General features: G+C 45.1%; 1 protein-coding gene across 3 annotated transcripts; it reads left to right on the top strand.

The window, feature by feature from the left end:
• The first annotated feature begins 2187 nt into the window (after window positions 1-2187).
• On the top strand, window positions 2188-12429 carry LOC118235402 (hexokinase-2-like). 3 transcript variants are annotated; one of them, XM_035432665.1, is made up of 11 exons: window positions 2188-2289; window positions 3639-3759; window positions 5616-5778; window positions 6986-7134; window positions 7588-7707; window positions 8291-8386; window positions 8720-8819; window positions 9068-9251; window positions 10395-10550; window positions 11095-11328; window positions 11773-12429. In XM_035432665.1, exons 2-11 carry the CDS (start codon window positions 3652-3654, stop codon window positions 11981-11983), a joined length of 1521 nt encoding a protein of 506 aa, XP_035288556.1. In that variant the 5' UTR covers window positions 2188-2289; window positions 3639-3651; the 3' UTR covers window positions 11984-12429. The 3 variants fall into 3 exon arrangements, with proteins under 3 accessions (XP_035288556.1, XP_035288557.1, XP_035288558.1); XM_035432666.1 differs by having other exon boundaries at window positions 2248-2289; window positions 3645-3759; XM_035432667.1 differs by lacking the exons at window positions 2188-2289; window positions 3639-3759; window positions 5616-5778; ... (3 more) ...; window positions 8720-8819; window positions 9068-9251 and adding an exon at window positions 9301-9327.
• Window positions 12430-13352: the final 923 nt, after the last annotated feature.

Raw genomic sequence — 13352 nt, forward strand, 5'->3', positions numbered from 1 at the left:
GTCCGACAATAACCTATTTGAGCCCCTTCAGTCCGGCTTCCAACCCCATCACAGCACTGAAACAGCCCTCACCAAAGTGGTAAATGACCTCCTCCTATCCTCTGACTCTGGTGCATAGAGCATACTCATCCTCCTGGATCTCTCTGCCGCCTTTGACACAGTCAACCACAACATCCTCCTCACCCGTCTGTCTCGCCTAGGCATCACTGGCCCATCTCTCAACTGGTTTCACTCATACCTCACAAATAGGTCAGAATTCATATCTCTCCATGGTCACACCTTCGATCTTGCTACTGTCACACAGGGTGTCCCTCAAGGTTCTGTTCTTGGTCCCCTCCTTTTCACCATCTATATACTTCCTCTTGGCCCCATCCTCCGCAGCTTTGGTCTCAATTTCCACTTCTATGCAGATGACACCCAAATCTATATCAGCTCTACATCCACAAATCAGCCACCCACTGCCATCATTGAAACCTGTCTGACTCACGTCAAATCTTGGATGCAACACAATTTTCTTAAACTCAACTGCGAAAAAAACGAAATTATTCTCATCGGACCAAAACCCCAGCTCACAAAACTACACAACTTCTCCCTCACCATTGACGGTTCCCCTGTCTCCCCCTCCCCCCTGGTCCACAACCTCTGTGTCATACTTGATCCATCCCTCTCCTTTGAAAAGCACATCAACAACACTGTCAAGGTTTCATTTTTTCACCTGCGTAATATCTCCAGACTCAGACCCTCTCTCACCCACCCCGATGCAGAAAAACTCATTCACGCCTTCATTTCCAGCAGACTAGACTACTGCAATGCACTCCTCACTGGTCTTCCCTCCCGTCTCCTACACAAACTGCAATTGGTTCAGAACTCGGCCGCAAGAATACTGTCCTGCACATCCTCCCGGTCTCACATCACCCCTATCTTGAAAGATTTACACTGGCTCCCAATCACATCACGCATCACATTCAAACTCCTCCTCCTAGTTTACAAATCCCTAAATGGCCTCGCACCCACTTACCTCTCTGATCTCCTGCTCCCCTACCAGCCACCCAGACAGTTACGTTCATCCACTGCCGTCTCCTCACCACCATCCCCTCTCAGCGCCGTTCTTTTGGCGACCGCGTCTTCTCAGTTGCCGCCCCTAAACTCTGGAATGCCCTCCCCCCTGACATCCGTACCTCTGACTCACTCACCTCCTTCTAATCACGCCTTAAAACCCACCTCTTTTCCCCAGCTTTCCCTTGATGTTTGTCTTCCCCCCCTTTTTTTTTTTCTTTCTTTTCCTTCTCTGAATTGTATGTTTCCATGTATGTATATATGTATGTATGTACCACCTATTGTAAAGCGTCTTTGAGTTCATGAAAAGCGCTATATAAAATAAATTTATTATTATTATTATTATTATTATTATTATTATTATTATTATTATAATGAAAATGAACCTTGTGTGATAAAAATACGGTTGCACAGCAAGTTTTAATTCATTTAGTTGCGCAACCAAGAGGTCAAGAGACCGTTTCATGCTCTGGTGGGAATTCCAACGATCCAGCTGAGATTTACATCACAGGCATTCAGCAGACACTCTCATCCAGAGTGATTTACACAACTTTTACATAGCATTTACATTTCATCCATTTATACAATATAGCCTGAAGCTACGCAGATGAATATTGGTGCAGGGTACAACGGCAGTGAACCTGCAACGTTGAGGTTATAAGACCAGTTCCTTACCCATTATACAACACGGCCTCCCAGCTGGAATCAGCCTCTGCTTATAAGACCAGTTCCTTACCCATTATACAACACGGCCTCCCAGCTGGAATCAGCCTCTGCTCCAGGTAGATACCATCTGGAATTTGGCGATGACCTGTTGTCTGTACCAAGTTGTCCCACCAGCTTGATGTGTTTTTGCCATCTCGCTGCTCGCTTGACCATCACCAAACCAGCTGAAAACCAGTCTGGAACCACACAGGAATTTCCACCTAGATGTTGGAATGTGTACATGAGTATTAAAACGGCTATTCCAATACAGAACATCTACTAGCTTTGATTTGATTTTACCAATGAACAAACGATTTATGAGAGTGTGATAAAATGTTAGAAAGCAAAATTGGTGACCAGTAATTACACGTGGAATTGCGGACGATCAGGAAGCCCATTTCTAATTATATTTAAAGAAGAGGTGTGCCTCGCGTACAGTTGTTGGCCTACACATACTCTAAGATCAGGAAGTAGGTGAGAGACGGTAGGACATACTTGAAAAGAGAAGTCGGAGAAAAATCCTCTAAGGTAAACGACTGCTTATCTCTTCCGTGCTGTCACTAGTGCACAAATTGTAGATGGGTTCGGAATTATTTTTTGCCATATGTATTATATTGGTTTACGAGAATTTCCAGTATTTTACATCCATGTTTAGATACATCAATATAGGCAACATTATTGTACTTTATTAGTCATACTCATTGGGTTTCAGAGTGATAGACTGAATTAAGTACTGGGCTTTCGGTTAACATCGACGGAGTCTGCCTTCATTTTACTACATTTTCTCTCGAGTAATATAGATTTAGTCCTAATGGAGGAATAGTATTTCAATACAATACATGCTACACACTGAAGTAATACGCTGGAAACCCCAGAAGAAGATGCACTGTAAATACAGAAGTTGCGTTACGCGTCTTATTACCGTAATGAGTTAAAAGAGCTAGGATATATTAAATTATCCACAGATAGGATCTGACATCCCTGTTGGATTCGTATAAAATCTGTCAGAGCTGAATTAACATATTTATTTTACTACTGCGTAGTAAAATAAATATGATATACAATCGTTTACAAAGAACGTCGTGTTGCTAATGTTATGAAAACGTTCAAAAATACATTTAAAAAACCACCCTTAAAAGTTAACAAGACTTTACGCAACTTTACGCATCGGGTTCAGGCGTCCGGTTGACTTATCAGCACAGAGCGTTAGCTTGCTGCATGACGGTCCCGTGGCGAATTTCATCAGAGCGATCGAGATGACCGGTTGTTACAAAATTGTCATGTGTATGGTCACGACGCATAGTGTATTTTACAGGAAAATGTTAAGGCAGAAACGCAGAATTTCCCACTTGAATCGAAATAGCATTGGCTCTATGAAAGTTACTATTACCACATGAACACGTGTTCGACTGCGCTGAGTGTTTTTCTTTACAAAGCATGGGCACGCCTGGTTATCTGCATTTTGTTCAACAAGAAGATATACATAAGTAAATCTTGCACATATGGTATGTTTAACATTAGAGTGTATAATACAATTAAAACGTGAGACATACCCACAAGACAATTCCCACACGAATAAACAGCAGCTTTCTAGTTGATGAAGTTACTGGTGAAGGAAAGATTGATTACAGGTGATTATTATTATTATTATTATTATTATTATTATTTTTCTTCTTCTTGTTTTACTAGTAGCTGAGGAAACGTTAAGTCAAACGTTAAGTCACACTTATGATAATTCACAAGATTGACAAACAATTCTGAAATTTCTGTCACTTTGAAATACAATGGACAGAATGACATCAGCTTAAATAAGTGCAGTTTATTGCTGACAGGAAAACTATATTGCATTTGCCAACTTTATTTGTGCTTCCTCTAAGCCTCAGCATCCAGATGAGCAGCACAGAGCAAGCCGATGTCAATGGCGCCCCCTGTGCCAAGCGTAGTAAACTTCGCCCGAACCCTCCAGATCAGGAGTCTACCTTCGCCAACCTGCGTAAGGTACTGTGTGCCAGTCTGAACCTGTCCTTTCTTGAAGTCATGAGCAACCTCTCTCAGTCCCCCACAACCTCAACCTCTCCCTCTCCCTCTTTCAGCATCCCAAACTGCCTTAATGTCTCTCTCTCTCTCTCTCTCTCTCTCTCATGGGGCAATAGCTACAAATAGACACGTGGCCCATCCAGGCTTTGGGGTTGGGTGTCCCTATTGTTTAGTTCCTGGAAGGTTAGTTGGGTGTCCCTATTGTTTAGTTCCTGGGAGAAGATTTATTTGAACTACTCTAAGGATGGTCTCTCTCTCTCTCTTCACATGACAACATTCCTCATGACAAAAGTGAAGGTGTGTCCCGTGACATCACTCTGCCGATTCTTAGTCACAGATGTCCAAATATTTTAATTGCAAACCACCGATATTTGCGTGTAGCAGTTCAGTTATAAACCTGGCACTTCTGAAACTACTCAGTGACTATTCCTTTGCAAGAAGAAAAAGAAATATGGGCAAGGGCCCTCTTCTATATCACAGTAATTTTAAAAATAAAGGCCCACCTCTCTTTCTGCTTTACTGCAGAAGCTGAAACGGTAGGCTGTGCATGAGAAATCTGGCCATTCCTGTCTGTCAGCTCAGTCTGTGCATTTCGCACCAAAGATGAGAGAGGGTTTGAGTACATAGTCTTTTTAAAAGATATTGCTGTTTATTACCATAATTTTATTTATATTTACAAAGCCTGGAACCCCACCCCCATTACTGAGGGTCTGAGTACCCTATTATTATTATTATTATCATTATTATTATTGTACATTATCGTTCATAAAGCCATTGCTACTGCTGTTGTTTTATGTAAACAGCGGCTTTGGCCATGCTACGCTAAAGTGTTGTCATTCCAATAAAGCTCATTTGAATTTGAATTTGAGAGAGAGAGAAAGCAAGTGTGAGACAGAGAGAAAGAGAGAGAGAGAGAGAGAGAGAGAGAGGGGCAGGGAGAAGAGGTGGGGAAGACACACCTAGGAAAACTACTGAGACGTGTGTGAGCTACGCGGCTCTTGAGCCAGCTTTTAAACGCTCCCAAAGAAGAGCTCTTATGAAGAAAAACTGTTGAAACTTGTCTGGTATTTCAGCGCGGAGTTTTGCAAGCAGCATCCTGTGCCAGTAGCAGGGCCCTAAACGGAACAGGAAGTTCTGCTTGTTAACGAGGCAATTGTGTCCGATATCTCTAGAGATCCATAATGTGTTAATGCCTCAGTGTTTAGACCAAATAAATGCCAGGCCCTTCCTGTGGAATATTTTCTCCTCAGTCCAGTTTAAAAAAAAAATACATTTCAGTTTAGATGCTTGGTCTTTGTGAAATATTGGTAAATATGTGCTTTAATTAATTCCTCAGTGTTTTGTTAAATACTGGCTTGTAGTGCTGTCTGATGTCCATAAAGGAGTTGTTAAAAATGGTAGAAGGTCAGACAGTTCTCTCATTGGTCTGAAGATAACTGCCCCAACATGGCCAATTCATTTGTTCCAAGGTTAATACAGGGCATATGCTATAGGAAAACAACAAAATGCTTTAGTAATAATTGGATACTTGATAAACACTTCCACTTTCTGATGAGGATCTGAAATTACTCCAGTTTTTGTGTGTGTGATTCTATGGTATGTATATGAGCGGGTTGCTTTAATGCTTCTGGATATCTGCTTGCGGGAGATAGAGTGCTGGCTGGAATTATTTATTTTTTTGTGGGGGTGGGGTGGTAGGGCATGTACTCTGTGTCCTTCCAGTTTATTCCAAATCAGAGGATTGTGTCATCACATGATTCTGCAGCACGGATTCTTATCTTATCCTTATCTCCCATGCGCTCTGGCGCCCTCTGCAGGTGAAAGACTGGCTGCAGCCCTTCCATTTGTCGGAGCAGACGCTGCGTGATGTGTCAGCCCGTCTGCACAAGGATCTGATCCGGGGACTGGGCAAGCACTCGCACCACAATGCACCCGTCAAAATGCTGCCCACCTTCGTGAGGGCCACTCCGGATGGCACAGGTATGCCACCATGCTGGGTACAGGTGTGTGTGTGTGTGTGTGTGTGTGTGTGTGTGTGTGTGTGTGTGGTGGGTACAGGTGTGTTTATGTGTGTACATGCTGGATACAGGTGTGTGTGTGTGGTGGGTACAGGTGTGTGTACATGCTGGATACAGGTGTGTGTGTGTGTGTGTGTGTGTGTGTGTGCATGCTGGGTACAGGTGTGTGTGTGTGTGTGTGTGTGTGTGTGCGTGCATGCTGGGTACAGGTGTGTGTGTATGTGTGTGTGCATGCTGGGTACAGGTGTGTGTGTGTGTGTGTGTATGTGCATGTTGGGTATAGTTGTGTGTTCACGATGGCGACCGTTAGCTAATGTTTGCGAACATTTTCCAATATATTCAATTTTTTCTGTTCACCACGAACGTTAGCTAACGCTACCTAACAGTCTGAAAAGGCAGCGCAAACACAAGCAAACACAAGCGACTGCTGACATCATCCATAAGGGACGCCTCAGTTAGCCTTGGCTCTGTGTCCATCCCCATGGAGCGAGTCCTTATAGCCCTGAGTGTGGAGCGAGTCCTTATAGCCCTGAGTGTGGAGCGAGTCCTTATAGCCCTGAGTGTGGAGCAAGTCCTTATAGCCCTCAGTGTGGAGCGAGTCCTTATAGCCCTGAGTGTGGAGCGAGTCCTTATAGCCCTCAGTGTGCAGCGAGTCCTTATAGCCCTGAGTGTGGAGCGAGTCCCTATAGCCCTGAGTGTGGAGCGAGTCCTTATAGCCCTCAGTGTGGAGCGAGTCCTTATAGCCCTGAGTGTGGAGCGAGTCCTTATAGCCCTCAGTGTGGAGCGAGTCCTTATAGCCCTCAGTGTGGAGCGAGTCCTTATAGCACTGAGTGTGGAGCAAGTCCTTATAGCCCTGAGTGTGCAGCGAGTCCTTATAGCACTGAGTGTGGAGCGAGTCCTTATAGCCCTGAGTGTGGAGCGAGTCCTTATAGCACTGAGTGTGGAGCAAGTCCTTATAGCCCTGAGTGTGCAGCGAGTCCTTATAGCCCTGAGTGTGGAGCGAGTCCTTATAGCCCTGAGTGTGGAGCGAGTCCTTATAGCCCTGAGTGTGCAGCGAGTCCTTATAGCCCTGAGTGTGGAGCGAGTCCTTATAGCCCTGAGTGTGGAGCGAGTCCTTATAGCCCTGAGTGTGCAGCGAGTCCCTCTCACCCCGCGCCCTGTCGCTGCAGAGAAGGGGGACTACCTGGCGCTGGATCTGGGCGGGACGAACTTCCGCGTGCTTCACGTGCGGGTGGTGGAGGACGAGCAGAGGGTGCTGAAGATGGACAGCAAGATCTGCGCCATTCCTCAGGAGATCATGCTGGGCCCTGGAGAGAAGGTGTGTGTGTGTGTGCTATCTGTGTGTGTGCGTGTGTGTGTGTGCTATCTGTGTGTGTGTGTGCGTGTGTGTGTGTTATCAGTGTTATCATTATTTGTTTAGCAGACACCCTTGACAATAGCAGCCTCTATAGAAGACATTAGATCAGTGACACCTAAAGAACCACACTGCCCTCTGCTGGTCATAAACTGGTATGGTCATAAAAAGCTTTTTTTAACATAACAACATAACATAAGAATGGCCATTCAGGTCAACAATGCTCGCCATTTTCCTAACTAAATTTTACCTAGTGTTCTTACCTACAGACTAGATAGTATCTAACACCGTATCAAGCCTGGTCTTGAAAATCCCCCGAGTTTCTGCTTCTACTATGTGACCTGGAAGACGTTTCTTTTTTAGAATATAAAAGGTATAATTGGCCTAGGATCCAATCAGAATTGCTTTCCTCTGCAGCTGTTTGACCACATCGCAGCCTGTCTCTCTGAGTTCCTGGAGTCGCTGGGCCTTAAGGACCAGACCCTTCCGCTGGGGTTCACCTTCTCCTTCCCCTGCGAGCAGATAGAAATCGACAAGGTCAGCCCCAGCACCTCGCAACATACTTATCTTTATTATTAATCATATTTATCATTATTTGTAATATTCATAATTATTATTCATCATATTTGTCATACTAATTATTATTTATCGTGACAGCCTGGAGAGACATCTCCCTGCGGTTTTGATGTATGTGCTGTTTTGGAAGAGGCCTTGAGTCAATACCCCGACTACTGTTGCTGTCCATGTGTATCCATGGTTACCGCCCTGCATAAAATGCTGATAATTAAGGATGAACTTTCTGTTCAGATTTTTGTAAAGGAGTTTTGCACAGAGAGTCACATGGGTCCAGTTACACTGCAGGACAGGTGTGACTGCGCAGACAGGTGTTACTGTGCAGACAGGTGTCACTGCGGGAGAGGTGTCACTGCGCAGACAGGTGTTACTGTGCAGACAGGTGTCACTGCAGGACAGGTGATGATGCCCGTTCGTGGGGTCTGCTTGCGCTAAGCGGCTGTAGACGCCTGCAGGTAGGACAGGTGTGGAAAGGGTTTTATGTGCACCAGGGATGCGGTAACCATGGCTGCGTCCTGTCTGTCCCTGCTGTTGCCCACGGTTACAGAGCATCCTGATCAGGTGGACGAAGGGGTTCAACTGCTCGGGAGTGGAGGGGCAGAATGTGGTGGCGCTGCTGAGGGAGGCCATTCGCAGGAGAGGGGTGAGTGACAGGCCTCTGTGCCAATCAGCAGACAAGGCAGCTTTGACAGACAGTCGGTGAAGCAGCACAGTGCTTCTGCTTCTAACCCTTTACCCCTTTAAGATAACAGACATGTGATTAGAATGTTCTTAACCAAACACTCTAATGCTGATGTAACAATCACCACTGGTAACTGAAGAGCAAAGAGTTCTAGAACACTGGCTTAGAATTTAGAAAAAAACTAAAAACATTTCAATAAATCTACTCTTCAGAGGGTTAAATGGAATGGTTTTGTCTGCTCAGTGACCAGGCTGGTTGGAGCTTGATCTCACACTCCTCCTTCAATGCCTTTAGGACTATGACATCGGCTCTGTTGCCATGGTGAATGACACTGTGGGGACCATGATGAGCTGTGGATATCGAGACAGGAGCTGTGAAATCGGCATGATAGTCGGTGAGCCCTGAATGCATAGCACATTACACGCCTGCACCTATTCACACTGCAGTCCTCTCATTTTATCCAAACAGACTGCAGAGTGATACCCTGGCCAGATGTGTAGAAGACTGACAGAGTAAATCATGTCATAAACTGTCTACTGAGCGAAGTGAGTTTTAACTGCAGGGAAAGCGCCACCTAGGAGTTTGCATTTGTTGAACATGTGCATGTGCGTGTGTGTGTGTGTGTGTGTGTGTGCGCTGCAGGGACGGGAACGAACGCATGCTATATGGAGGAGATGAAGAATGTGAAGAGGGTGGAGGGGGAGGATGGGCGCATGTGCATCAACACAGAGTGGGGGGGGTTCGGGGACGACGGCTCGCTCAGAGACATCCAGACAGAGTTTGATGTGGAGGTGGACCGCAAGTCGCTCAACCCAGGTGTACACACGTAAGTCCCCGCAAGTCGCTCAACCCAGGTGTACACACGTAAGTCCCCGCAAGTCGCTCAACCCAGGTGTACACACGTAAGTCCCCGCAAGTCACTCAACCCGGGCGTATACACACAAGTCCCTGCAAATCACTCAACCCAGGTGTACACACAAGTCCCTGCAAGTCAGTCAACCCGGGCGTACACACACAAGTCCCTGCAAATCACTCAACCCAGGTGTACACACAAGTCCCCACAAGTCACTCGTCCTTGGTGTACACATGTAAGTCACTCAACCCGGGTGTACATGAATAAGTCCTCATTCATTGATACACACACACTGCCAGTATTTTGTTCTCACACACAGGATGTTGTGCTCCGTTCCCAGAATGCACCTCTGTCCAGTTTCCTGGATGTTTCTTGAACATTATCTTTAAGTCAAATTGCAGGAAATTTAAGGAAATTGCAGGAATGGCCTTAGAATGTTCTTCCACTGTGTTATTCTCTGTGTTATTATTAAAGAATCCATATTGTGGAAGGTAAGGGTTAGGGTTCATTTCCATGTACTGAAACGTTTCCTATTTGATTTTTTCTCCTTCCACTCTGCACTTGCCAGTGAGTTTGTGTGTGACATGCCTGGAACATTTTTCTGTGGCTGACAGAACTTGTTTGGAACACAAACCTGTTTGGAATCTAACCACAATTTTCTCCAGTGTTCTGGAAATGTATAATTAAAGCTGGGATTGCAGAGGTCTTTTTGTGGTAGAAATCAAAATAATACAAAATTATGCTTTTTCATTTCACTTATTTGTTTCTGTAGACTGAAAGTAATGCAATCTGTTATGTAAGCAACTAATGAAATGTAGTTTTTATTATAGTTAATGTTACCATTCAAAGGCATACCACAAATATGCTGCTATTGTTGTAGCTAACATTTTGAAAGATGCATTTTGCAAAACATGTAATAAGAAAGTAAAACATTTTGAGGCCTCTTGGCTGTGGTTTCGAGGCCTCTTGGCTGTGGTTTTGAGGCCTCTTGGCTGTGGTTTTGAGGCCTCATGGCCATTATTTTGAGGCCTCATGGCCATAGTTTTGAGGCCTCATGGCCATGGTTTTGAGGCCTCAGGGCTGTGGTTTTGAGGCTTCATGGCTGACTCTTTGCAGGTTTGAGAAGATGATCAGTGGGATGTACCTCGGGGAGGTGGCGCGGCTGGTTCTCATCAAGCTTGCCCAGGAGAACATGCTTTTTGGGGGGAAGATCTCTGATGCCCTCCGTACACCGGAGAAATTTGAAACCAGATACATTTCTGAAATAGAGAAGTACGTAAGAGAATATGTTTTGTTTTTGAGCTGGAAATTTCCCAGATTGTCTCTTCCAATTAAATCAATTTCATATTATCTATAGTAATATATGATTTTCAGTGTTGTGAATTAAACAGAGCCAAAAATGCCTGATTCAAACATAATTTTCAAAAACAACATTTTTAAATTTGAATGTGTGTAGGACCAACAGTACACAGATGACCCAGAAAGCCTTCCTGTTTCACATTAATGTGTTTCACATAAATCCCCACTTGTCACAGTTTAGTATGGCTTGGGTGTGTGTGCACAGACTGGTACCAGTCTGTAACTGGTTCTGCTGGCTGTGCTGTGCCTGTGCTGTGGTACCAGTCTGTAACTGGTTCTGCTGGCCTGTGCTGTGCCTGTGCTGTGGTACCAGTCTGTAACTGGTTCTGCTGGCTGTGCTGTGCCTGTGCTGTGGTAACAGTCTGTAACTGGTTCTGGTGGCTGTGCTGTGCCTGTGCTGTGGTACCAGTCTGTAACTGGTTCTGCTGGCTGCGCTGTGCCTGTGCTGTGCCCACAGAGACGACACGGGACTGAGCCGCGCTCAGGAGATCCTGTCGGAGCTGGGGCTGCCGGCTGGTCCCGAGGACTGCGAGATTGTGCGTTTGGTGTGCGCCACCCTGTCCACCCGCTCTGCCCAGCTCTGCGCTGCGGCCCTGGCAACCATCGCCAACCGCATCCGTACCAACCGCAAGCTGGACCATCTGCGCACTACTGTGGGGGTGGACGGCACGGTGTACAGGAAGCACCCCAAGTAAGGCCACACCCCTGTCCTGGGCTACTGATGGAATATTCTATATGTGCATTTCAATAGCTGCCATTGGATGCTGTGTACTCTGGGGCTTAATACAGATACAGTGCAACATTTTGCTTTGGCTTTTTCCCCTTTTTCAGAGTTGTTGCCATTAGATATGTAGCACAAGTTAAAGGTTAAATATGTATTTGTTAACCAATGAAATAGTCTCAGAAAGTGCAAAACCCGCCTCCTGGTCATATTGGCGGGCTCAGTTACACCAGCAAGATGAACAGAGCACAGAAAAGTATTTGAATCCAAAACAGATACGTATTTTACCCAGGTCTGATACGTAGCAGCCTGTGTGTGATCTCATTGCTCAGCGGTAATGCGTCTGTGAGCGGCTGTGCCGCTGCAGAGCCTGTGCCTCCCGCTGACCTCGGGCGGTGCTTGCGCCCCCTGCAGGTTCAGCCAGCGACTGCGTGATGTGGTGCGCGTCCTGGCTCCCAAGTGCGACATCCGCTTCCTGGTCTCGGAGGACGGAAGCGGGAAGGGCTCTGCCATGGTGACCGCTGTTGCCCAGCGACTGGCTGCGCAGTCACACCTGCTGGAGGAGAGCGACGGGGATGAGGACAGCGAGGAGGATGAAGAGGAAGAGGAAGAGGAAGAGGCATGAAAACTAACTCTGCTAGAGGAGACACCAGAAATGCCACACAGTTTTACATGTCTGTTTAAAGCGTACCAAAGTGACAGTGCAAGCAGTACCTGCCCAGAAATGCAGCCCAATTTTTATGTGTTTGTGTAGGGAACAACTGCCCAGAGAGGTGTGCCTATGTGTCATTTTTAAGTATTCATCAGGTTTGGCAAACATATACACCTGTTTACATCACTGACTGGCTGATTGAGCAATGTTTAAAAGTCATAAAAATTAAAAGACAATTAAGTTAAGGACAGCAAAGTCATGACTGATATACTTTCATGTGCTTAAACTGTTTGCTGAGAGATTTTGTTTATCAATTTGAAAATGTTTTCTATAAATTATGCCCTTAGAATCTGGATCTGACGTCCACATTTTGCTCAAAATGGGTGGGGTAGAATGCACTGACTTTGGGACAACGTTAATTTGCACTGATATTGAGACCTTTTTTTTTTTTGCTTTAATGTTGCAGACTACTTCACAGATTTTACTGGCCCTTAAACTGGAGGGGCTCAGGCCCTAAAAAGTGTTGTGTTTTTGAATTGATGGACCAGGTGAAGTGTGGGGATTGTTGGGTGGAGAGGGTAAAGTGGTAATTTTTGGGTGGAATTTTTGGGAATTCTTATATTTCCATGAAATGAACAACCTGCCTTTCATTAAAATACATTAGTCTACATTACATTACAGGCATTTAGCAGACGCTCTTATCCAGAGCGACTTGCACAACTTTTTACATAGCATTTACATTGCATCCATTTATACAGCTGGATATATACTGAAGCAATGCAGATTAAATTCCTTGTCCAAGGGTACAACGGCAGTGTACCTACTCAGGAATCGAACCTGAGACCTTTTAGGTTACAAGCTCAGACCCTTAACCATTAGGCTACACTGCCGCCCATATTGTATGTTGTGAAATGCAGCTGGTCTTTTTAAAATTCTGTATTCACAAGATGAATAAGAGCTGAAATTATGGGATACTTAAAGTTCCTCTCACCTCGTGTTCTGGGGAAGTGTTTGACCCGGGACTCTGCTTTGGTTTGTGCCTCTCGATATGAACGCACAATTACAGATTTAGGAAACAGATAATATTTCAAGATGACTAATAATGGCAGAAATAAATTCGAATGTAAATGTGTTTCTCTTGATCTTGATGGAAATTAAAATAGCATGTATCATCATTCTTTGGTCTGCATTCATTAGCTGGAACTAAAATCCTGCAGAAAGCTACTGGAAAACATATAATATATAATGTAAGTATTGCCTAGCAACCCTCATAACATTCCAGCGTGTTGCCTTTCGATTTCGAGAAGAGCCAACACAGCCGAGATTAATATTTTTGGTGGAT

The sequence above is a fragment of the Anguilla anguilla genome, chromosome 9 (genome assembly GCF_013347855.1).
Source record: "Anguilla anguilla isolate fAngAng1 chromosome 9, fAngAng1.pri, whole genome shotgun sequence".
Lineage (NCBI taxonomy): Eukaryota > Metazoa > Chordata > Actinopteri > Anguilliformes > Anguillidae > Anguilla > Anguilla anguilla.

What these genes read in the sequence shown, in the direction of transcription:
- LOC118235402 (XM_035432665.1), top strand. Translation starts at nt 3,652, where the DNA reads ATGAGCAGCACAGAGCAAGCCGATGTCAATGGCGCCCCCTGTGCCAAG. An exon ending in TGAAATCGGCATGATAGTCG is followed by an intron (nt 8,820 to 9,067) that starts GTGAGCCCTGAA and finishes TGTGCGCTGCAG; the next exon opens with GGACGGGAACGAACGCATGC. An exon ending in CTCAACCCAGGTGTACACAC is followed by an intron (nt 9,252 to 10,394) that starts GTAAGTCCCCGC and finishes GACTCTTTGCAG; the next exon opens with GTTTGAGAAGATGATCAGTG.